The following is a 24,394-nucleotide window of genomic DNA, read 5'->3' as shown; positions in this document are numbered from 1 at the left end:
TTTCAAAGTCGCTGTTATATAATAATGGCTGTGAGCTAAACACTCGCTAAAGCACTTAAAGCTAAACAGGGAAATGGGTCTGGAGAGATGAGGAAGAAATGATAAGTGCCACAAAGCCGATAGAAAGAGAGGAAGGGTGTGTAACATTTAGGGACAGAAATAAAGTAAGAGAACGGGTATATTTTACATAAAATGTGGTGTTTATTTAAAAAAAAATACAAACACGCTGTGTTATAAAAGCTATACTACTGTATATTAGCTCCAGTCCAGTACACTGGGAAACCTCAATAAAGATAGTGTTACAAGTTAGTCTGAGTGTAAGAGGGTGAGAGACAGAGATAGATCGTAATGCCATTAATCCACCCTTCTGTTCCCCACAGCGTAAGCCACGGATACTGCGGAATCTTGTTAACTGAACACACGTACACCAGAGCTGAGACTGCAATGCTGAAACCATGTGCAAACAGTAGCACTTCAGAACCTATGTGATGGTAGCAACAGTACAATGCTTTATATTTCGTAATGAATACCATGAAAACAACATACAATAGCATAATTCGGGTTTTTAAATGATTAATGCTGCAATTTTCTGAGGTTGGGCGTCATTTATCAAGCTGGGTGCAAACAGATTTATTCATAAATCATTCACACAGAGTGTTTATACATGACATTGGTTTCATTGTACCTGTGAAAATCTAGTTAGTTTGGAAAAATGATTGTGTCCAACAAAAACTCCCGAGTTTGTCTGAATGCACGCATAAGGAGACTCACTTCTGTGACCCTCGATTTATACTCTTCAAATCATCTTGCTATATTCTATTATACCTGCTATAAGTTCTGTTATAAATCGCTCATATGTCTATTTCAGTCACACGCTGGTGTTTAGTAAAAATATCGTATGACTTCATATTCATATGAATCGCTTGAAAGATTTTTTTTTTTGTTATTTATTATACTTCAAGTGCATACGTCCGCATTTTCAAAATGTTCTTTTGACTTTGAATAAAAAATGTCTTTTGACTTTGTACTTGTAAATATGAACAAAAACGTATGTATACATAAACATAAAAAAAAGCTAAATTCATAGGGGAGAAAAGTATTCGGACATTATACTAAAACTTATTTCTGTAAAGGTTACTTATATCTAGTTCTAGATATAAATACTGCAGAAAAATGTTCTCCTACAAGTTGCACCTGGTGACATTATAAAGGTCGTTGCTATTGGTTGGGAAAGGATTTTCACGCAGCAAGTAGCAATCATGGTGAAAATGAAAGAGATTCTAAAGTCCTGACATTATTAAACAACATTCGAATGGAAAAAACAAAGTCCTCACAAACGCCATTAACATCCCTTTCGGTAGAAATGGTCCGATAATGTTCAGGTGGAAAGTTCATGGAACCACGGTCCAAGGAAAGGTGCGGCATGCACATTGTCACTACGTGCTCTCAGACTAATGATAAGGAAGGTAAGTGAGAAAGCAGAAGTCACTTGAAAAGAGTCGCAGGACGACCTGAAAGCAGCTTGTCATGTTTGGAGTAAGAAAAAAAATTGTGGAGGATTTTGGGTACCTCGTGTCTTAACCTGGGCAAGTTAAGACAAATTGTCAAGAGAAATAAGCCATAATTGAGCCACATTGCTGCAAAAAGCTAATAACTTTTTACAGTCGACATCTCGAAAGATAGATTTGCCGACAGCAAAGTACTAATGTTGGTAATTTGTGGTGTTTTTATTTCCTTAACAGTTTTGTTTTTAAGCATATCTTTGTAGGAAAACAGTTATTTGTTCACACAGAGTCAAAAGACATTATGCACTGGAAGTATATTAAATATCAAAAACAAACGTTTCTGAATACTTATTTCTAGCTATTCAGTTAGGACAAAAAAGTATAAAAAGGAGTGTGTGCCCGTGGTTGCCAGTGCGCTGTAGTGGCTAACCTGCATTAATGGAAGATTTCGCACACTCCGCATTTAGAATGCACTATTTTACTCTGGAGTCACTATTTTGTAGTTTTCAGCTGTTTGTGAGCTTTGCCTTTTATATAATAAGTTTCATGTTCATCATTAAATGCACTCAGCTGTGCTGTGAAAGCACTTTTAGTAAAAGTCATTGGCATTCGTTAATATATGCATATGAGTACAAAGAAAACCAGTATGAGTTACAAAAACATTCATACACAGCTTTACTAAAGGATTGATAAATGAGGCCCATTGATAGTAGTCCCTTGTATATTAAATTATGACCCATAAGAGTTATAAGGCACACAAAATGTATAGACACACTAAAATTAGACCTAGGAGTCAATTGCACTATCCAGCATGAAAAAGATCACATGAAGTAGGTTAATGAGTGTTAATTTGGGCTATTGTTCAGATGCTGTTTGTTTGTGGAAGCGAGTGCTGGTGTTCAGCACCTGGTCTGAGCTCAGTCATACCAAAATCTCTTGTAATCTCAGTAAAGCCTCTTCGTGGTTCAAGTCATGTCAGGAGAAATTCCCAGCCGCCCCGTCTGCACCCCATCTGCACCCTTTAATCGTCTATTTCTCATTCAGTAGTAAATATAACAAATCTGTCATTTGGTGGTTCTAGTATTATTTCTAATGTTCAAGTATAACAGCTGGGCAGATCATTAGTGACAAAGAAAAAAATATACAGTGGGGGAAATAAGTATCGAATGCATCAACATTTTTTTCAGTGAATATATTTCCAATGAGGTTATTCACATGAAATTTTTTACCAGACGTCAGTATTAACTCAAGAAATCCGGAAATATAAAGAATTCACAACATTAAAGCCCATAAATGAAGTTGTGTGTAATAAAGTGGAATGACACAGGAAAAAAAGTATTGAACACATTAAGAAAAGGCAGTAAGGCAAGGAACCAGCTGAAATCCATAAGGAGTTAGAAAGTAATTATACCTCCTATCTGTGCAAATTAATATCAGCTGGGTTAGTAAATTGATGGTCTATAAAAAGGCTTTTCGTTACCAAGGTGTCAAACAAGAAACATCTCATGATGGGTAAAAGCAAAGAACTCACCCAAGATCTTCACAACCTTATTGTTGCGAAACATATTGATGGAATCGGATACAGACGTATTTCAAAACTTCTGAATCTTCCAGTAAGCACTTTTAGGGTCATTATCCACAAGTGGAAGCAACATCACTCCGTCATCAACCGGCCACACACAGAAGCTCCTCGCAAGATTCCTGACCAGGGAATCAGAAGAATAGTCAGAAGAGTAGCCCAAGAGCCATGGACCACTCGGAAAGAGCTCCAGAAAGACTTGGAGGCAGCAGCTGCCATCGTCACAGAGAAAACAATAGGCAATGCACTCCACTACTCACGCTCACCCCGCAAGACTCCATTACTAAAGAAAAGGCATGTCGAAGGTTGTTTAAAGTTTGCTACAAGTCATTTGGACAAGCCTGTGAAATACTGGGAGAGTGTAGTCTGGTCAGACGAGATCAAAATTGAACTTTTTGGCTGTCATTGTACACACCATGTTTGGAGAAGAAATGGCACTGCACTTCATCCTGAAAGCACTATACCAACAGTGAAGTTTGGAGGTGGAAGTATCATGGTGTGGGGCTGTTTTTCATCACATGGTACTGGCAGACTTGATATAATTGAAGGAACGATGAATGGAGCCCTTTACTGGGAGATTCTTAAGAGGAATCTGCTGCCATCCACCAGGATGATGAAGATGAGACGTGGGTGGAGCTTCCAGCAGGACAACGATCCAAAGCATACAGCAAAGGAAACTCTCAATTGGTTTCAGAGAAAAAAATCCAGGTGTTAGAATGGCCCAGTCAATCACCTGACTCGAATCCAATTGGACAAGATTTAAAGACAATATGTTTAGAAGAACAGGACAAAAATCACACCTGAATACTGCGGCCCATTAATTTCTTCATACAGGAAGCGTCTTAAAGCTGTCATTACAAACAAAGGCTTCTCCACTAAGTAACTAAGTATTAAATAAATTTCAGTTAGCATGTTCAATAATCTCTCTCCCCCCCCTCGCCCCCCCCATTTTAGAATAATAATAAAGTCATCCAATCTCTGGAATAACACAAATGGAACTATAGGAATTATGTTGTGAAGATAATAATCCAAAATAAATCAAAATAATTTGGTATTTTAGCATCTTCAAAGTAGACCCCCTTTTTGCCTAGAATTTCCAGAAATGTATTCTTGCCATTTTCTCAGCTAATTTCTTGAGGAACTTCCCTGAGATGCTTTTTAAACAGTATTAAAGGAGTTCCCACCTTCTGTATGCTGGACTCTTATTGGCTGCTTTTCAGATTATTTTGCTTTAAGTCATCCGTTAAAAAAAATATTTTTTTGTAAATAAAATGTTATTTATTTCTTTCATTAGAAGACTATGTTGGCACAATTATATTTCTGTCTCCAACACCGATTTCAAACATTTAATCATACACCTTCAGATCAAAAGGTTTTTAAGATCATGAGAAACATTAAACAGCAATGTGTGTGTATATATATATATATATATATATATATATATATATATATATATATATATATATATATATGTGTGTGTGTGTGTGTGTGTGTGTGTGTGTATGACAGCTCAAGAGGATATAAAGGACATTAAATTGTTGCTACAATGTTTAGATAGCAAAAACTTTCATGCATTCATTCTCAAATCAAGGGTGTTCTTAATGTCTTTCCAGTTGCGTTTCCATCACTCCTGCAACTGATGATGGATGTCTGTATTAAAGAGGTGACTTTTTTGAGTTACCGTACTGAGAATGAGGATTTGAAGTCAGTCGTACTACAACAGTGAGAACGACGTCATCATAGATAATATGTTAGAGTGAAAAATCCACCTGGAAAGACTTGCATATTAATGTTCATAATTAACACGTGATCTTCAATGGCTTCCTAGATTTATTTTAGAATGAAATTCTGAGCAGCCTTTTTTCAATTAACAATTCTCTCAGTGACACATTGGTCCATTTTTACTTTGGTTAACGGTTTGCTGCATTACCCGCAGTGCCATTTGACTACCTGGTGATGCCAGTGTGAATTAAACCTTCCTTCATGATGCAGCGGCGCTTTAGTCGCCTCCACACCTGTACACTCTGCTCAGAGAAATAAAATTCCAAAGCTATAAAGTTTACGCTTATATACCGTAGTTGTAAGCAAAACATCGATCCACAACTAAACACACGACAGTTCATGTAAGTGCTGGCGTCATAGGTGTAGATTGTGAACTGTTTGGACAGAAGTGAATTGCCCTGCCCAATAACATCTCGTCAGTGCTTAAATTATGAACAGTATGATTTAAATTATTATCCTTATTAAAATGTGCATACTTATTATTTAAAAGTAATAGATTTGCAAGCAGCATGTTTATCCCGTCTTTGAAATCTACGCCACTAGGTCACACTGTACTCAGCTGTATAACTAACGATACGGATATAGCCGTACAAGTCGAGCAAGGCTAGCTTGCGATAGAGAGTCTAGTAATAGACATAACTGCAGTATCCGTTGTGCTCCAGAAGATTTCGAGCCATTAAAGGCGGCAAACAAACTGTTCCTAATGACTCAGTAAATCCCTGACGATGTGAGTGTGCATGTTTAAAATGGGCATCTCTGCATAAGCCTGCATGTTCTGATTACCTCGTTTTCAGAAGGAGCAGTAGGAGACATTTTGTAGATGTGTGATGATACATTATTAAGGAATTACGTAAGCTACCTCCCTTTGATTCTCTCCATCCAGTCATTTGCATATATTTTTATATTTTCTACAGAAAATGTCCTCTCATTTCTTGCGTACATTAGTATTTCCCATTTTCTCTCTCTCTCTCTCTCTCTCTCTCTGTCTCTGTCTTGCTTTTTTCATTCATGTTCTCAGTCCATTTTTATCCCGAACAAATTTTCCACCCACCTCTTTACCGCCCAGGATTCTTCTGGCTGGCAGTGTTCCTAGTTTGCCCACACACACTTACACACAGAGTAGCAGATTCTGCTGTTCACAGTAGGACAGAGGAAGGGACTCATTTCATCATTGACACATTAGGCTATTTTGGGGGTGCTTGGAACGGAAAAGATGTTCTAAGGTTGAGCTCAAGAAAGGAAAATTTGATCATCTTTACTGTTTGGAACCTATGCGTGCAACGTATTGTCGTTGAAGTCCATTTAAAAAGACATGAAATAAAACTGCTCTCATTAGTTTGCACCTGTCTGGTGTCTGAGGTTATAGTGTTAGAGTATATCAGCTTAAGTCAGTGATGGAGGATGAGACAAACTTGTCTTGTCATAGACTTATACTGAAATATAGCAAACCAAAGATCCTAGCACAACCTTTAACCATGCATTGTTTTTTTCTGGGGTATAAATATAAGATTGCAGACATGTAAAATCCCCTTGTCATCCATTATCATGGAAAAAGAACGTTTAACACAAAAGAGACAGATGGTTGTTGATCTACAAATCTGGTAATGGATATAATGGATGGCAATGGTGGCTTGGCGGTTAAGGTCGGGGGGGAGGTCAGGGGTTCAAGCCCCAGCACTGCCAAGCTGCCACTGATGGGCCCTTGAGCAAGGCCCTTAACCCTCTCTGCTCCAGGGGCGCTGTATCATGGCTGACCCTGCGCTCTGACCCCAGCTTCCTGACATGCTGGGGAATGTGAAGAAAAGAATTTCACTGTGCTGTAATGTATATGTGACCAATAAAGACTCATTATAACAATACTAGAGATGGGACTGATCTGACACGCAGGCTCGCTATAGGGACGAGCACCAACAATAAACAATGGATTCGATATCTGAGAAACACAGAACAAATCCAATCCAATCCTGTAAAAAAAAAAAAAAAAAGGAAAAGATTGGAATTAGTTTAACTGGATAAAAAAACTTCAGTGCTGTGCAAGTCATATTTTAGCTATGTACTTTTTCTTTATTTTAATTGTTTCCGAAAAATTTAAGGAGATATTTGATGGGTATCGATATCAGTTAATACTCAAAGTTTCAGTATACAGTGAGGAAAAAAGTATTTGATCCCCTGCTGATTTTGTATGTTTACCCACTGACAAAGAAATGATCAGTCTATAACTTTAATGGTAGATTTATTTGAACAGTGAGAGACAGAATAACAACAAAAAAATCCAGAAAAACGCACATCAAAAATGTTATAAATTGATTTGCATTTTAATGAGGGAAATAAGTATTTGACCCCTCTGTAAAACATGACTTAATACTTGGTTTAAAAACCCTTGTTGGCAATCACAGAGGTCAGACGTTTCTTGTAGTTGGCCACCAAGTTTGCACACATCTCAGGAGGGATTTTGTCCCACTCCTCTTTGCAGATCTTCTCCAAATCATTAAGGTTTCGAGGCTGATGTTTGGCAACTCGAACCTTCAGCTCTCTCCACAGATTTTCTATGGGATTGAGGTCTGGAGACTGCCTAGGTCACTCCAGGACCTTAATGTGCTCTTCTTGAGACACTCCTTTGTTGCCTTGGCCATGTGTTTTGGGTCATTGTCATGCTGGAATATCCATCCACGACCCATTTTCAATGCCCTGTCTGAGGGAAGGAGGTTTTCACCCAAGATTTGACGGTACATGGCCCCGTCCATCGTCCCTTTGATGCGGTGAAGTTGTCCTGTCCCCTTAGCAGAAAAAAAACCCCAAAGCATAATGTTTCCACCTCCATGTTTGACGGTGGGGATGGTGTTCCAGGGGTCATAGGCAGCATTCCTCCTCCTCCAAACACGGCGAGTTGAGTTGATGCCAAAGAGCTCCATTTTGGTCTCATCTGACCTCAACGCTTTCACCCAGTTGTCCTCAGAATCATTCAGATGTTCATTGGCAAACTTCAGACGGGCATGTATATGTGTTTTCTTGAGCAGCGGACCTTGCGCGCGCTGCAGGATTTCAGTCCTTCACGGCGTAGTGTGTTACCAATTGTTTTCTTGGTGACTATGGTCCCAGCTGCCTTGAGATCATTGACAAGATCCTCCCGTGTAGTTCTGGGCTGATTCCTCACTGTTCTCATGATCAATGCAACTCCACGAGGTGAGATCTTGCATGGAGCCCCAGGCCGAGGGAGATTGACAGTTCTTTTGTGCTTCTTCCATTTGCGAATAATCGCACCAACTGTTGTCCCCTTCTCACCAAGCTGCTTGGCAATGGTCTTGTAGCCCATTCCAGACTTGTGTAGGTCTACAGTCTTGTCCCTGACATCCTTGGAGAGCTCTTTGGTCTTGGCCATGGTGGAGAGTTTGGAATATGACTGATTGATTGCTTCTGTGGACAGGTGTCTTTTATACAGGTAACAAACTGATATTAGGAGCACTCCCTTTAAGAGTGTGCTCCTAATCTCAGCTCGTTACCTGTATAAAAGACACCTGGGAGCCAGAAATCTTTCTGATTGAGAGGGGGTCAAATACTTTTTTCCCTCATTAAAATGCAAATTAATTTATAAAATTTTTGACATGCGTTTTTCTGGATTTTTTTGTTGTTATTCTGTCTCTCACTGTTCAAATACAACTACCATTAAAATTATAGACTGATCATTTCTTTGTCAGTGGGCAAACGTACAAAATCAGCAGGGGATCAAATACTTTTTTCCCTCACTGTAGGTATCATTCTCAGAAAAGAAAAAGTGATATCATTCCATCACTAAATAATATATAAGCAGTTATAAGTGCCATTAAGCACGGTTAGGGCCATACCAAAAGGGAGAAAAGATCACGTTTATAGAAATGCGTAGTTTAATTTCTTTTTTTTCTCTCTAGATTTTTGGGGTTGTCAAGTTTCAAAATCAACTGTTAAACCTCACTTTCATGACAAAAAGCTGCTTGGAAGTGTTGAAAGAAAGAAGCCTTTCCTGGGAGCGTCTCACAACAGCTCAGGAGTGCTGTGGTACAGTGCATTGCAAACATCTCCAACCCCCTTAAACGTTATCAGATTCGTCTTGATTACAAAGGACGCCTTCAAAAGTTCCAGACAGTATTTTTTTTTTATTGCAAACCAATATGCTATTAAAGTCATTTTATAAAGTAAAAAAAAATCATTCTTTGTCAGCAGATCTTTAATAAAAAATTTAAAACTGAAAAATGCTGCTTGCATAAGTATTCAAACCCTTCAGACCAGCACTGGGTTGAATCACCACAGATTGTCAGTGGGATTCAGCTATAGACTTTGACTTGACCACTGTTAAACATTCACCTTTCACACTCCTGCATTGCTTTGTGCTTGTTTCCACATTCCTCCCAAATGGGCAAGTATCTCCCAAGCTGAAGCAAGGTCTCTTATAATACCCGCCTGCATTTTGCTCAATCGATTCTCCCTTCACTTTTGACAAGAAGCCCAGGTTCTGAGGATGAAAAGCATCCCCAGAGCATGATGTTGCCACCACCATATTTCACTGTAGGCTTGGTGTTAATTGAGGTATGGTGCACCTTCATTCCACTCTCAGCCACTGTACCCTGTAACTCATTTAGAGTGACTGTTGGCCTCACTGTGGCTTCCCTCACCAGTCCCGTCTTCTTTTTGCGGTGAGTTTTACGGGACTGCCTTGTCTAGGGCGTGCATGGCTGGTTTGATGCAGCTTGCATTTCTTCTGATTGATCAAGCAGTGCTTACTGGGATGTCCAGATACTAGGATGCTTAGAAATATTTTTACACCCTCATCATACACCAAGTTATGAAGTCTATTACTTTATCTTTAACTTCCATTGAATGCTCCTTAGCTTTCATTTTCTGGCTTTTCCTTCAGACTAACAGTTCAACCGAGATGGGTTTTTTTCTTCAGAAAATGGGAGCTATTTTAATATTTCACAGGTCAGGGCCAGTTATAAGTACATTGTGTGTCCTTGTTAAGACACTTGTTGTGTCCTTGTTATTTTTCATGTGGAGCTTCCAGAATCTGGGGGTTGAATACTTACGCAAGCAGCATTTTTCAGTCGCGGAATTTCTTCAAAATATTTGCTGACCAATCATTTATTTTGACATTGAACATTCACTGTGCACTTGTGTGTCAGCTTTATTTTAATTTTTTTCCATGTGTATATGTAATTATATACATAAACCATTTAAATAAACAGTTTGATCTTGGACTGAGGCTAGAACAATACACTATGACACACTCTATGCTCCCTGTACAGCCAAATTAGTCAGGAATTGACCTCTTTCCAGACACGACCATGGATGCACACACATAAAACTCGCACCATTATGATCAGTCCAGCCAACACATAACTCAGAAACACATTTTGTACTGTAGGTGGCTTATCTCATGGCCTGTTCATGCTGGGGGAGGATGAGTAAGGCAGTCGTGAGTGTGAAGAGCCCACAGATAGCTGGGTAGGAGGAAACGGCTTGCCGGGGTGGAGCAGGTGGCAAAGATTGCACAATATAGCATCACACCCTGTGCAAATGGCGCACGTCACGCACACAGATGACTGAAATGCGTACACACGTAAGCAGCACCGCACAGATTTTGTGCATTGTGACCTTTCTTTCTGAATGAGTGTAGACTTGTTTACTGACACATGGAGCACTGAGTGGTCTGGTAAGCTCACAGATACAGAAGCACTGACCATGTATTTACTATCTAAGGCTTCATTTCATGCATAAGAGACACCAGGATAGAGACATGGGCAAGATAAAAGGGCGAGAATGGGGTGGTAAGGGATACTGAGGGGAGAAAGTGTCAGAAGAGGAAAATCTGGAGGACTAGACAGTGTGCGTGAGAGAAGAATCTTATAAACCATTGCAGTTGTAGACTAGTTTATCGATTTCTGGAGGGTAGTGGGTGTAACTGGAGCAATAGGTGAACCAAAATCCACTTAATCTTCTTCACTGCTTTTGCTTTCAGCCTTATTGATCTGGGTTTGTGTGTGTGTGTGTGTGTCAGTGCATTTCTACTAGAGGGAAGAAATGGGTCTATTTTATCCCTTTTTAAATAATTAAAGTAATAAATTAAAGATGTCTCTGTTATGCAGAAATAAGGAAATATTTTGCTGCCATGGTTTGACTCCACCTATCACCTTAGAGGGAAGGGTTACTGGCAGGGCTGAAAAAGTGCTAAGAAAGTATACTGAAGTGAAAGTATAGATAATGTGTCAAAATCATACAGCAAAATAACGAAGGTGCTACTTTTAAACCTACTCAAGTATTTAATAGTAAAAGGTAATATGTTTAAATTACAAAGGTTATTAAAAAAGCAGGCCACATAAAAATTAGGCAACATAAATACTGCAATGGCAGACACTCATTATACAAGATGATTTTATATATGTGTGTGTATATATATTTATATATATATATATATATATACCAAAAATCTAGTAGTCGGTACCGATACCACCAAAAGTACACGATACTTGATACCAAAGTCGATGGTTGAAAAAAAAAAAAAATTTTTTTTTTTTTTTATCAAATTAAAAACTACTGGAGGACATCCTCCTCTGGTTAATACTGGCAAAGAGAGAGAGAGAGAGAGAGTGAGAGAGAGATATTTTAGTTATCAAACACTGTCTGACAATGACTAATAAAACAGTGCTAAGTGCTAATAAAAAGTGCTAAAGTGCACTCCTAAGTGTGCACACACACACACACCTCATAATGAATGCAAGCATTAGTTTAAATTCACTGATATGGTGGCAGGCCAAAAAGATTTCTTAAAAGCATTAACATTTGATTAAATATTAGTGACATGAGGCTACATGTTGCTGACAGGACACTGGCTGAATGGCGATGCATGGTGGCCCATTAGGAGGTAGTTTATAACACTGCAATGTGTTAGTGTCGTTAACAAATAACTGGCTATCGCAAACATTACATGGAGCATAACGTTAGCTGGTTTCACGGCAACAATGCCGGCTGCCTCAAACAAACATAATATAGGGCCATCTTTCAGGGGCTTCGCCAAATTCCAGGTGTTTCCTCGCTTTGTATGAAATGAACGATAGCATCGGTTGCACACTGGAAACCGATGCTACCTTTCCTCTCAACGAGCTTTCCTCTCTTTGCTTCTTAATGAGTCGGGGCGGAGCTAAACTCGTCACCATCTTTTGTAGTTTTTCCCGTGTGCTTGTTCTTCTTCTTTACTACTTGTGGACCGACTAAAACACTTACACGTATTTGCTGCCCCCATCAGTTCCGGAAGAATTGCAACCTTGGTACTTCATTACCAACGGTTCCAACGCTAATGCAGAAAAAAAAAGTACTGTCGCGTTTTAAGAATGTTGGTACCGACTTGGTACATGTCCCTGAAATGTCCCTTTTTCAGGAGACTGTGTTTCAGTCAGACTGTGTTTCAGGAGGCTGTGGATCAGGTGGTAGAGCGGGTTGTCCACTAATCGTAGGGTGGTTGGCGGCTCACATGGATTCCCGGCCCACATGACTCCACATGCAGAAGTGTCCTTGGGCACGACACTGAACCCTAAGTTGCTCCCGATGGCAAGTTAGCACCTTGCATGGCAGCTCTGCTACCACTGGTGTGTGAGTGTGTGTGTGAATGGGTGAATGAGACACAGTGTAAAGCGCTTTGGATAAAAGCGCTATATAAGTGCGCCATTTACCATTTTAAAGATAATTTTGTAAAATCCAAATAAAGTTTACAGAACTTTACTGGAAAGCGTTTAAACAATGTTTTTCATGCTTTCATGTTTTCATGTTTATGAACCATAAACATTTATTGCACATGCACCTGTGGAACAGTCCTGAAGACACGAACAGTTTACAGGCGGTAGGCAATTAAGGTCACAGTTACAATAACACTCTAAAAAACACCAGAAGAAAGATGCCTAGGGTTCCTGCTTACCTGCGTGAACATGCCATAGGCCTGCTGCAGGGAGGCATGAGGACTGCAGATGTAGCCAGAGCAATAAACTGTAATGTCTGTAATGTAAGACGCCTAAGACAGTGCTGCAGGGAGACAGGAAGGACAGCTGATCGTCCTCGCAGTGGAAAATTACATGTAACCATGTGTCCCCCCCAGACATGATCCAGAACTTGTAAATGCCTTGGTGTTGCAAAGTCCATGAGGATGAGATGCACTGTAGTAATTAAAGCAGCTGCTGGCCACCACATACTGACTGTTACTTTTAATATTGACCCCGCCTTTGTTCAGGGACTCATTATTCCATTTCTGTTCGTCAAATGTTTGTGAAACTTGAAACGTCGTTTGTGCTTTCGTCAGTGGATGTCCGTGGACGTCAACTTCTCGGGTCGGTCCGCGACACTTCCAGTCTTTTTGAATTTCTTAAGTTTTTCTTAAGTCCATCACAACCTTGCAACAGCTTCCTGATCCAGCCATGAGAATGATTTCAACGTTCTTTTTTTTGTCAAAGGCTATCTGAAAAATATATAATATCCATCCATCCATCCATCTTCTATACCGTTTATCCTTCCTTCAGGGTCACGGGGGAACCTGGAGCCTATCCCAGGGAGCATGGGGCACGAGGCGGGGTACACCCTGGACAGGGTGCCAATCCATCGCAGGGCACAATCACATACACACTCACACACCCATCCATACACTACGGACACTTTAGACACGCCAATCAGCCTACCATGCATGTCTTTGGACTGGGGGAGGAAACCGGAGTACCCGGAGGAAACCCCCACAGCACGGGGAGAACATGCAAACTCCACACACACAGGGCCACGGTGGGAAATATATAATATAAACTATATTATAAACTAAAACAAAAGTATGAGTATGTGTGTGTGTGTGTGTGTGTGTGTGTGTGTGTGTGTTTGTCAGACAAAGGGTTCTGCACTGTTAGGTTCTGATTTGGTTACAGTGTCTAATTTGGATACAGGGTCACATGTGACGCAGTAATCACTCTGTCAATGAGATTTAAAGTGCCTCATCTCATCCATGAGAGAATTCTAAAAAAAAAAAAAAAAAAAGGAAGAAAGAAAACTAAAAAGTAGTAAACAGATCACGCTGCATTTCTAGAATATGTGAACATATGATTGTATGGATAGAATGTGACATATCCATGGTTAAAGATTTCAGGATGAATCTAGAGAGAGCTAGAAAGAACTTAAAAGACCAGGAAGAGCTGGACAGAGAGAGTAGCAGTGAAGAACAGAGGACAATCCAAAGTAGTGTATCTTACCAGAACACTTCAAGAACTGTGCTGCAGGAGTCGGCGATATGAAAAAAATACCATCATCATGGTATGTGAAGACAATTCTACAATACGCCTTTTTCCTGACGCCTACATTTTCCCATGATTTGTTTTTCATTTGCTATTAGAGAAATTCCTGATTTCATACAGGCTCTGATGATTTAGCTGGACTTTGTAAAATCCACCCAAAATGCAATCTGAGTCATAGGGTATAAGGGGGAAAATGTGATACTAGTATTCCGAACACATGCTCACAATGAAGTGGCGTCATTGCTAAACTGGGACAGATTTAAGTGAACCTATGATTCTTTGATATCTAATATTACAATACCACATTGTTCTTCCTGTTTAAAACTGTATCCTTTCAGATAACAGTACATTTTTCCATACACTTCAGTCCATAAAGGATTTCACAGAGCTTGTTTCAACATTCTTCTTGCGGGAAACTTCTGGAATTGGCAATATTGCAGTTGCACGTGACGTGATGACGTCACGTGACGCGTCTCGGCCCGAATCTGCGGTAGTTTTGAAGAATTTGCAAGCTCGTCCGAACATCGTGGAGTTTCCTCATTTCTGCGAGCGCGAAATCCCGGAGGGACTGACACGTCCATATTATGTACACCTGACCTTTTGCATCTAAAAAGGAAAAAAAAAACCTGTAAAATCATGAACGCTTTCCAGCCCTGTATTAAACATAAACTGATCTTATTGTATTTTTATTCATGGATCCATCAAAAATATTCATGAGAGCAGCCATGCTGGAATTTACCTTAAAATCTCAATAGACCCCTTACATGATATGAAAATTATGGGTGGGCATGCATTAGTGACACTAATGCCATGGTGTTGGAAAATGGTTTGTCTTCTTTACTGTGTAGGGAGTGGACTTGTTATATTATATATTATATTATTATAAATTATTATATAGAAAACAGCCAAAGAAAAGTAGAAAGGCATAAGGACAGTGCTCACTGGATATTCAAGAAAGTTGTTGATGTTTGCTAACAAACTGCCAGCATAGCATAACCTTTGTGTTACTTAAAAGCAAAAAAGTGAGTATGATGATTTTTATTCCTGGATCTTTACTTCAGCAACAGACTAAACCATTTATTCTTTGTCATCCTGAAATCTTATAGAAAGCACCGGAATAACATGAATCTCTGTGTCCTCTTAAGTTTATGTCAGCAAAAAGGGACACTAAGTCATTGGAACCAGTGGGTTACACTTTGTTTGTCTGTTTGAAACATTGGGAAAAGATTGAATGTTTAATGTTCCTTACCTGTAACATTCATTGCTCCAGTGGCTACATATCCCACAATCCCTAGTTCTGTCCAGTTGTTATTCATGAACATAGCCCACTTGCCCCTGTCTCTCTGTGCATTTGCTTGACCTGTGTAATCAAGCATATTCTTAATAGAATGGCATTTAGACGGTCACACACATGCATTTTTATTTCATCCTAAGGGGTGTCTAACGTTGCAGAACGCCAGACGGAGTGACCATGTGATGCCGAGCTAGAATGAACTACGAACATGTGAGGATGTTTGAGTGTGACTCTGCGAGTGTAGGTGTATTCATGTGGGTGAATCATGGCTTTGCTTTTGTCTCTCTGCCAGGGTGTTAGTCGGAAACACCAAAATGAGACACACAAACCACAGGGAGATGGCACCCTTCGGATTGGCTGTCAGGCTGTTGCTATGGGAGGTTAGACTGCCCTCCCATTGGTCACTTCAGGCAGCCGAGGACAGTGCCATGTGGTTGGTATGGCAATAGACAGGAAGTTGGAGATTGTTATCGTTGGGAGATTGATTGTACAGGATGTGCTACAGCAATGAAGATCAGACTGCAACACTGTGTTTTAGAGAGTGACGATAAGTAACACCACGCTGCTGCCCTGGTCGAGCAGTGATACGATAATCTCCAGAGGAGAGATTATAATGGTCAGGCTTGTTAAGAGAGGGAGCAAACAAGAGACAGGAAGACAGACTGTGGGAAATAGAAAGGGAAAAATCGAGAGAGAAGGAGAAGAGCGACGGGAATTAGAGCAGGGGAGAGATAAAAATGCAAAATAAGAGAGAGAGAGCGCAGGAAAGACCGAATCTAAGAGAGAGGGGAACAGATGAATAGAGAGAGAAGCAATGAGAGTGACTGATTAAGATTGAGAGAATAATACACAGAGAGATAAAGAAAATATATTTATTGCAGCACCTAAGTCATGACAATTAGTTTATTTCAGTGGATGGATGGATGGATGGATGGATGGAGGGATGGATGTACATAGATCCATGAATGGGACATGTTTGGATAGATGATTGATGGCTAGCTGGAAAGGATGAGGGAAGAGATTGATGAATAAATGGATGGATGGACAGAGATACATGAATGGGAGATTTTTGGATACATGGGGAAATGGATGGATAGATAGCTGTAAACATGAATGGGTGAACGTATAGAGGGATAGGTGGAATAATGGATCTAGAGATGGAGGGCTAGAATATGAATGGATCTAAGATGGAGATGGGGTAGAGAGAAAAAGAGAAGGAAAGATACTGAGAAAGAAAATGACAGGAGAAGGAAAGACAGAGAAAATGACAGGGGTAGATGAAAAGTATATGTTCTTTTAAGTCAGAATTAAGGAAATAAATTTATTGTAATGGATGGATAGATAGATGAAGAGATGGATGAAGTGACAGATACATGAATGGGATGTTTGGGATGGAATGTGAATGGGATGTTTGATGGCTGGAAACATGGATGGATGGACAGAGATGGAAGGATAAGAGATATATGGATAAAGTTACAGGGACAGGTGGGTGGATAGATCGATGGATGGCCAGAGACATTCAAATGGGAGATGTTTGTATAGATGATGGATGGATAGAAGGGGAAATGAAAGGATGGGCGGATGGATGAACTCTCAATCACAGTGCAGCCACTGTGCTAATCTTCACCATTAACACATAAACTACGACACTAAAACAGCGGTTTTTCGATGCAGTCACAAGGTGGTCACGTGAGCAGGAAAGAAGTCTGAACGTGGAGCCGACGTAAGCAAATGGCAATTGGTACTTTGGTAGCCTTGAAAAAAGAGATTCGGAAATCTCTTTTAGCTGGAAAATAAATAATAAAAAAAAACTTTGTTCTTTTGTTTTGCAGTCGGTGGTAAATTCACCACAGAAGATAACATGAATAAGCTAATTATACAATTTAGTTGACAGGGCCTTTAAATCTTAAAGTATTCGAGCCTGGTTATAATAGATAATGCAGAAAGGATTGTACTATATCTGGTCTTATTTTTACACAATATAGCAGGCCTTGATGCATTGAAAACTCAGAATGTCTTGACTTTGATTCATATTTCTGGGCTGACTCACTGTTTAGCATGTGGCGTGGGTTTGTATTAATCACATTTAAAAATAAGAAGCAGATCTCAGAGATCTGCTTGGAGGCTCTCGCTGATCTATGAGAAGACGAAGAGAAGATTACATCATGTCTGAACATGCAGAGTGGAGAATCTGGGGGAACTGAACAGTGGGAGAACCGCACCTCTGTGTCTGAATGAGGTGCAGTTTTTAGTCTCATGTGATCCTTAGGAGCGTGTGAAGAAAGACTGAAAGGACGGAGGCTCTGAGACAGGCGATATGGTGTTTCTTCGTGTGTTCTACAAAGCCTTTTGCTCTGGTATGTGACTGCTGCACATGTTGATTTTTTTCAGCTCATATTTTTTTACGCTTTTGTATTTCCAGGTAGATCCATGTGGACAGGAGGTGTTCCCTAATCTTAAAGCCCCTCCCCTTCCCTTACCCATTCCCCTCCTTGGATTCTGCCATTGGTGGTTCTTTTCGCACCTGTCACACCTTCGTCACCATGACTCTGCCTCCACGAGAAGTCGGTTCAGATCCACTGGATGCTTGCGATTTGGGAAAGGATCGTCAGTATGAGGTGGTACCCTCCGTGATCTGCTCCATGTGCTGCCTGTTTGGCATCATCTACTGCTTCTTTGGTATGTGTGACGGCCATGTTTGTTCAAATATATTACTGATAGTCTATTACAATGTAGCTTAAAGCTTTTGGGATGGCCTTTGTACATTCTGTGCCACTAAGACAATTTTAAATTAAACAGATCACAGTGTAGACATCGTCAGAAGTGAGTTGTGCTGCAGTGAAACATTATCCATCAGCAGGGTTAATAAAATATGCAGATGGTTTTGAAAACTTTACACAACCAACCATGAAGTCTCTTCAATCAGGCTAGTTAAAAACCCCATGGTTAAAAATAAGTAGATGGAGCACCATGTAGGAATTTTAAAAAAGCAGTGTTGCTCACTGATGGACGGATGGAAGGTTGGATGGGCATAAGACAGGGATAATACATGTTTGGATGGATGGAATGGATAGATATAGAGATGGATGAATGGGAGATGTTTGAATAGATGATGGATGGGGAAATGAATAGATGGGAACATGGGTGGATATAGTGAGGGATAGGTGGAAGGAGGGATAGCAAGATGCAGGGATACTGGAAAGATAAATGGATAGAGCAATGCTTGGATGAGTTTGCTTACTTTTTCACAGTACTAGGTGAAGTGGCTGGATGGATCCATTACATCCAATGGGTCCAGTTTAATCAGTGTGACTTAAAGAAAACAAAAAGTAAAAACATACAACAGCCAGCCAGAGTTCTTACTCTTCATATAGTCAGGCTAATTAAAAACCCGAAATGGTTCAAAATGATTACCCACTAAGAAAATAGTGATACTGTCACTGACTACGTTTACATGGACAGCAGTAGTCTAATTATTGACCTTACTCTGAGTAAGACAATATTGTGATTAAGGTGTTTACGAGTCGCTTTTAGAATACTCCTGTCATGTTCCCGTTTTACATGTTATAGAACATAATTAGATTAACGGCACACGTCATTATGTCACCCCGCCACAGTGTCCGACGTCCCTCCAGAATTTCACGTATAAACATACAGTTCGTCTTCGTTATGGTACCGTATACAGTTTTGGGTGTTTTTATTTTAAAAATTTTACGAACGCTTCAAGTGCGGTTAATTATTTGTCGTGCTGTACGTGCTAATAGACAACTGCTTGAAGCCGTGGGCTGCGTCCCAAACCGCGCACTTACCGATATATAATAGCCGAGATGCGTGTATTTTTCCCCACTACAGGCCTATAGTAGGCAAGTACGCGGTTTGGGACGCAGTTGTGCTCTCTTGTTTGCCGTAAAACGGTTGAGCGCTGCCGTGTGTGATCGTGTCCTGTCGCAAAATGCGGTGAAAACTCTCACACGACGTTAATAATGTGATTAAGGTGTGTACATGTCTGTAATACACGTCCATAATGCGACTAAATCAGGAGTACTACACACGTCTTAATTCAATTTGTCTTTACTTCGAGTATGACTTTAATCAGATTAAGGTAATTAAAAATTGCTGTTTACATGCTAGTTTCTTCATCAGAGTATCGTCTTAATCGGGTTAATATCGGATTATTGTTGTCCATGTAAATGTACTGACTGACACTGATCAAACATTTCTAAATGTCTAAGTTTTTTCTCCATCAGCGGCAAATTAATGGCCAAACTCAGCCATCCTTCCTGTAATGGGGCTAATTTTTATAAACAGACACAAGCTAATATGGCATTGAATCTTTTAAAATCTCGCAGCTCACAGTCACAATGCGGACAGAGTGATGTTCGGTATGTAAAATACAGGATTATGTAAATAAAGGCCACCTTTGCTTTTGGACAGTGATGTATCTTGGTGATCCAGAATGCCTTGCGAGACATTTGTTTTTCTCATAAAATGGTCTTTTTCAAAGATAAAAGTCAATTGTTATTTCACTGTCACTTTCTAATTATGTCTGTGGTAAATAAACAGTTTAGCTCACTTCATTGTATCGACCCAGAGACCAGATAGGAAAATGTTTGATCACACCATTGCTCAAGCAAGGAACTCTCCTTTTTTTAAAATTTCCATAAAATTACTGTTGCTCAATGGAAGTTGGCTACTTTAGTTTTCTTTATCTTTATAGTTATCTTTATCTTCATATAGTCATTTCAGTGATTATGTAAGTGTTCTCACTAACCCGAACTGTTATGTTTGTTTGTTTTGTGCTTTTTTTTTTTTGCACAGCTAATCAGTTTTAAGCATTCTGCAAAGACTGAGGGCCTGAAATGAGTTCTCCATAAATCTTAGATAATATTCAAGCACAGTAGCAGCTTCTGTTTGCCCATGAAAGGCCTGAATGCAGCATAATTTTGTTTCTGTAGCGATGGAACTGTAGAGTCTGTCTCTCAGATGCTTGCAGATGGGTGGGTGATGAAAGCGTAGACATGCTAATGAGATCTGAAGAGTCACAAGATCACACTAGTGAGTCATTTTTGAACTGTGAAGTCAGCACAGCTGGTAGATTTTCGCGTTACCACCAACTCCCGTCCTCTCATCTTGCGTGACTCATTTAGCTCTCATTTAGCCTATTTTCTACATCACACCACTTCTATCTCTCTTTCTCTCCCTGTCTCTCTGTATCCTCGCTATCCAATCTGACAGTACGGATAGTTTCCACACACTTTGAAGTAGTGCTTCATTTTTTCAACCTGTGTAGAGCTTTAAGTTCTCTTCAGTTATTAGCGTGACATGTGGCAACTGTCAGAACGCTTCCCTCTTTCACGATGTTGCGAATTCGAATCCAAGAAACAAGCATAATTAGCCTTGCTCTCAGTGGGAAATATGGATTTCTTTTCTCTTCTGTTGGTCCTAGTGATTCTAGCAAATTGCGTTTGTCTTGCTGGTTCGTGTCTACACAACAAGGCAGTTGGGGTGTCAAAGCATGTTCAGGGAATGGCAGTCCAAAATTAGGAGAAAATTGGGTAATGGCTTGATTGGTATTAAAATACATTTTTAAATAGTACCTGTGTTTATACACTGTATGTCCAAAGGTTTGTGGACACCTGACCATCACACCCATAGAAATGTGGGCCTTCCCTAAATGGTTGGAAGCACACATTTGTATAGGATGTCTGTGTAAACTGTAGCAGCAGGTCCACGAAGACATGCTGTGTGTCCGAATATCCCTACTACCCTGCTACACAGTAGTACACCAAAGGAGTAGTATGTCCGAATTCTTGGTGTTCATAAAACGGTAGGCGCGAAACACCCAGATGACGTACTGATTCTGCAGTATGGGACCATTTGACACTGTGGAACCTGTGCTATCCCATAATGCAATGGGAGTGGAGTGGAAGAGCTGTCAGAATCCGCACCACGTAGTAAGTCTGGTTTGTATTTACTGTATTCTTACCGCTTATACTGATCAGTACGTACTGTATCAACGGCCGAGTAGTAGATACTGAATCTAATGCTGTAGGTACTATCACAGTATGCGATTTCGGATGAAGTCGTGGTTTGCCAAGGTTGGAGTGGAAAAACTCGAATTGTCCTGCACAGAGCCCTGAACTCAACCCCACTGAACACCTTTGGGTTGAACAGGAACGCTGGCTGCGCACCAGGCCTTCTCTCAATAATGCTCATGTGGCTGAATGAGCAAATCCCTACAACCACATTGCAAAATCTAGTGGAAAGCCTTCCCAGAAGAGTGGCGGTTATTATAAAAGTAAAGGGTGAATAAATCTGGAATGGGATTTCCAACCAGCACATATGGGTGTGGTGGTCAGGTGTCCACAATCTTTTGGCCATCTAGTGTACTTTTCCCTGTCTTTGGGTATAATTTTAACTCTAAATGTACCTTAGGTTCAGGACTGTCATGTCATGTTACTTTAGCTAGTAATTTATATCATAAATAGTAATTTAACAGAGATAATAGATGAGTGAGCTAATAAAGTAAACTCTCTCTCTCTCTCTCTCACAGGCTACCGCTGTTTCAAGGCCGTTCTTTTCCTAACAGGCCTGATGTTTGGCTCGGTGGTGGTCTTTCTGCTGTGCAACAAGAACCTAGACACACAGCTGAGCGCTGAGGCAAGCGCAGGCATCGGGCTGGGCATCGGCACACTGTGCGGTCTGGTCACCATGTTGGTGCGCAGTGTTGGTCTCTTCATGGTGGGCCTGTTGCTGGGTCTGTTGGCAGGCATTGGCACGCTGGTGGGCATGGAGGAGTTGTCATCAGCACCACCACGCTCCGTGTGGGTGCCGCTCGGGGTGTTGCTGGGCCTGGGAATGCTGTTCGCTGTTCTCACGCTGCAGTGGCAGCGCTTCTTCACCACTCTGTCTACAGCAGCGTTCGGAGCAGCCGTCATCGCTGTGGCAGCCGATTACTTTGTGGAGCTGTTTGCGTTGGTGCATTACACCTATGAGCGGGTGAAGGCTGTACCGTCACGCTCGCAGTGTTGGGTGACGTGGGCCGTGCTTGGAGCCTGGCCTGCCCTCGCCCTGCTGGGAGCGCTCGTCCAGTGGCGGGTGACGGCTGAGGGATACTCCCACACTAAAGGTGAGGATAATGAGAATGGAACAAGAAATTTTTTTTTACTTTGGTATGGTGAATTGTTACCCTATGTTTGCACTGTAACAGAGCACCAAGCAACATTTGAACGAAGACTTCTCTAAGATTCTGTTCTTGAACCACATTAATATATACAAACAAGGGTCTTCAGTTTCTTTTAGAGTGTTTTCACACTTGGTGCGTTTCATTGCTCCCAGCTCATCTCAGATCCTATGTGAACACAACAAATGAACTCAGACCCCTCTAAAGTGACCCACAAGCGACTTCGGTTTGGGGTTCGTTTTGTGGTCCACCTGATTTGTGCATTGTGAAAACAAAGGGGTCTCAGTCCGCTTCACATTTTGCTTTATAGATAAAGGACTTGAGAATTGCTGTACATCCATAGCTCCAGTTTTCTGTCACCTAACAGAAAAACAATTCAAATGGCTTTCCGTGGGGTCATGTGGTCGCACAACAAGGTCAGAAGTGTTGGGTTAACATGACGGTTAAGCGAATAGAGAACCTGTCCCACTATTATGTTGTACAGCTTCAGTGCGTAGTTGATATTAAATTACGGTAAAGGAGTTGTAGTCTGAACAAGAAGTGGATTGAGATCTCCCCCTTTTTGAGTCCATTTGTATTGCGAACAACAAAAGCTCTTTTGCAGGCAGATCCCATTCGGGTCCACTTTAACAGGGATGAGTATGGTTAGTTTAAAAAAAAAAAAAAAAACACCATATGAGAAAACACTCTTAAAGGATCAGACTCTTACACACTCACTTTCTCCTGCTTGGCTTCATATCCTGCCAATCAGCTTGATTGATTTCTAATATTGTTTTCTAAAATAAATAAAAAACATTTTTAAAAAAAACAACAGTAGAAGATAACTTCAAGTCCAAGTTCTGTCAGCCAAGAACAGGAATCTGACGCTACAGTGGACACAGGTTCACCAAAACTGGTCAGTTGAAGATTGGAAAAATATCACCTGGTTTACAAACTCTGGATTTCTGCAACAAAATGCAAACCAGAATTTGGCGTCAACAGCATGAATCCTTGGACCCACCTTGCCTTGTGTGTACAGTTCAGGCTGGTCGTGGTGGTGGTGGTGGAATGGTGTGGGGAATGTTTCCTTACCACGCATTGGGCCCTTCAATCTAGAATTGTTTTGACGCCTCAGCATATCTGAGTATTGTTGCTGACCACCGACACAAGTTATCCATCTTATAACGGCTACTTCCAGTACCTTTTCAGTGGCTTTACCAGATACCAGAATCCGATAGAACACTTTTGGGATGTGGTAGATCAGGAGATTCACAGCATGAATGCGCAGCTGGTAAATCTGCAGCAGTTATGCGACGTCAACATGGACCCGAATCCCAGAGCAGTGCTTCCAGCGCCTTGTGGAATCTGTGCCATGAAGAACTTAAGCTAAGTCTTAGAGCAAAGGGGTTTCCTATTTAGTATTAGTATGGGGTGCATAGAAGTTCAAACAGCAAACAGACATTCATTTTATACTTGCACAAACAAATTCCAAGTGCATGCAGTGATTAATAATAAAATATTGAAGAGTCCACATTGATTTTTCCAACAAGCTGTAGTACATGTCTGCCAGGCCAGCCAGCATTATTGTTTTCAGTCCTCTGTCTCTACAACTCTGCATCATTATGAGAAAGGGATTGCTCTGAATGTGTTTGTCAAGATTTAGCCCAAGTGCAAAGGAGCATGTGTCCTTTTCGTGCCTGACAAAAACGAATTAAGCTTCTTTTCTTTTTTTTCTTTAGATTTGTGCTTGTTTGTGCATTACAGCTGTCTTTCCAATGAATAGTC

At 40.6% G+C, this 24,394-nt stretch overlaps 1 protein-coding gene across 2 annotated transcripts in view; it reads left to right on the top strand.

The window, feature by feature from the left end:
- Positions 1 to 24,394, top strand: part of tmem198b (transmembrane protein 198b) — a 36,085-nt gene that overhangs the window by 4,664 nt on the left and 7,027 nt on the right. Inside the window, exons 1-3 of one of the 2 annotated variants that reach the window (XM_053637701.1) lie at positions 15,657 to 17,170; positions 17,870 to 18,126; positions 22,001 to 22,576. In XM_053637701.1, the coding sequence (XP_053493676.1) occupies positions 17,991 to 18,126; positions 22,001 to 22,576 (712 nt within the window). In that variant the 5' untranslated portion in view covers positions 15,657 to 17,170; positions 17,870 to 17,990. Of the gene's footprint in view, positions 1 to 15,656; positions 17,171 to 17,869; positions 18,127 to 22,000; positions 22,577 to 24,394 lie in introns of those variants that run through there. The other variant, XM_053637699.1, reaches the window with a different exon arrangement.

The sequence above is a fragment of the Ictalurus furcatus genome, chromosome 12 (genome assembly GCF_023375685.1).
Source record: "Ictalurus furcatus strain D&B chromosome 12, Billie_1.0, whole genome shotgun sequence".
Taxonomy (NCBI): Eukaryota; Metazoa; Chordata; class Actinopteri; order Siluriformes; family Ictaluridae; genus Ictalurus; species Ictalurus furcatus.
Note: the sequence above shows the minus strand (reverse complement) of the source record. Positions and strands in the feature narration are given on the sequence as shown.